The 1,983-nt window shown below is 40.6% G+C and overlaps 1 protein-coding gene across 1 annotated transcript; it reads right to left on the minus strand.

Moving 5' to 3' along the window:
* Positions 1-653: 653 nt before the first annotated feature.
* Positions 654-1,977, minus strand: LOC112080198 (rho-associated protein kinase 1-like). Its single transcript, XM_024145951.1, has 2 exons — positions 1,805-1,977; positions 654-810 (listed from the first exon to the last, which is right to left on the minus strand). The coding sequence occupies exons 1-2, from the start codon at positions 1,942-1,944 to the stop codon at positions 654-656; spliced, it is 297 nt and encodes a 98-aa protein (XP_024001719.1). The 5' UTR covers positions 1,945-1,977.
* Positions 1,978-1,983: the final 6 nt, after the last annotated feature.

Genomic DNA, 1,983 nt, shown 5'->3' on the forward strand with positions numbered 1-1,983 from the left:
TGCTCAGTTTGGTTGGATGGCCAGCTCTAGGCAGTCTGGGTAGTTCCATAATTTTTTCAATTTCCCCAATGATGGAGACCACTGTGCTCTTGGAAACTTTCAACACTCTAGAAATTGTTTTATAACCTTCCCCAGATATAAGAATTGTGATGAGGCAATCAGATCTACGGACAGTTCATTGGACATCATGGTATTGATTTTGCTTTGACATGCACTGTCAACTGGGACCTTAGAAACACACCTGTCTATCTAAATCATGTCCAAACAATTGAATAGGCAACAAGTGGACAATTTGTAGTGATCAAGAATGATCAAAGGAAATTTGATACACTCGATCTCAATTTGGAGTGTCATACAAAGGGCTGTTAATACTTATGTAAATTAGATAGACGCATTTCATTTTCAATAACATGTTTTCACTGTCATTATGGGTCATTGTGTGTAGAATTTTTTTWTTTTTTATTCAGGCTGTTAAAACAAAAATGTGGAATAAGTCAAGGGGTATGAATACTTTCTGAAGGCACTGTTTGTAAGAGGAAGAATGCTAAGTAAATGTGTTAAAAGTTGGAAATATTGATAAACCATCACTAAGATTAATTAAATAGAGCATTTGGAAGCAGCAAACAGTTTAAACTCTTAGACAACAGTCTACTCTACAGGGTGATAGTGTCAATTAACTTCTCATTATCAGTCACGGTGCGTTGGAAGGCTAGTGCGATAGCTACCTTGTTCATTTTCATACAGGTCCCAAAGTCTGCCAACTTCAAGTGGCCTGCTTTGTCTAGCAACATGTTATCAGGCTTCACGTCCCTGAAAGACATAAAAAGACACTTAAGGGATAATCAACAAGAGGCTATGCGTTCTCTGGATAATAATGAATGACGTGGGAGGTGTCTTCCACGACGCGCTAGAGGAGTGAAACTGACCATCAATGGAGTTGCATTAGTTTCCAGAGWACGCATAAAGCCCTAAGTTGATTATCCCTTTAATACCATGGCGATAATTTAACACATTTGACGGGAGAAATTTGTTCATTTGCCACTAGAAATGTGTCCAACATCCACTGAAGTAGCTAGCAAGTTTACAAGTGTGACAGTAGTTGCCTTGGTAAACAAACAAACAAACAGACTTGCTAGTTTAGCTAATCAAACCAGCAGTCCACCCTGCCATTATGGAAATTGAATTCAACAACGGCAATAATGTTTTCAATTCGAACAGCAGCTCAAACACAGAACATGTAAGAATTAACTATAGCCATTGAATTCTACCGTGCAAATATACCGTGCATTATAATGAAATAATGCATGCCCTAGAATGCCCTTCAAGCCAATCAGATGGAGTATTCAACGATGCCATTGTATAAAGTAATTTTTTAAATGGGTGGTTCGAGCCCTGAATGGTGATTGGCTGACAGCCGTGGTATATCAGACCGTATACCACGGGTATGTGACAAAGCATTTATTTTTACTGCTCTAATTACATTGGTAACCAGCTTACAATAGCAATAAGGCACCTCTGGGCGTTGTGGTACATGGCCAATATACCACGGCTAAGGTCTGTTGGCACTCCGCAACCCGTATTGCTTAAATAACAAACCAGCAATTCTTGAACCTAAAACATGATATTATACAAGCAAAGCATTCTCAAACCAACAGTACATTAAACAGGTGATTTAAGTCCCTGTCAAGGAAGCTTTAGAAGGGTGGAGAAAACGGCCACTACAGAAAAGAGGAAGTAGAGACACTAGAGCCACCTTTACAATAGAAGTGAAGAAGTCCAGTACCAGTAACAGCAACAGTAGTACCTGTGTATGAATCCCATGGCGTGGATCCCGTCCAGAGCCAGCACCACCTCGGCGGTGTAAAAGCGGGCCCACTTCTCAGGGACGTCATAGTTGCTCATCAAGTTGACCAGGTCTCCGCCGGGCATGTACTCCATCACCATGTAGAGGTAACGGTCGTCCTGGAACGCATAAAACAGCTG

The sequence above is a fragment of the Salvelinus sp. IW2-2015 genome, unplaced genomic scaffold (genome assembly GCF_002910315.2).
Source record: "Salvelinus sp. IW2-2015 unplaced genomic scaffold, ASM291031v2 Un_scaffold12771, whole genome shotgun sequence".
NCBI classification, from domain to species: Eukaryota; Metazoa; Chordata; class Actinopteri; order Salmoniformes; family Salmonidae; genus Salvelinus; species Salvelinus sp. IW2-2015.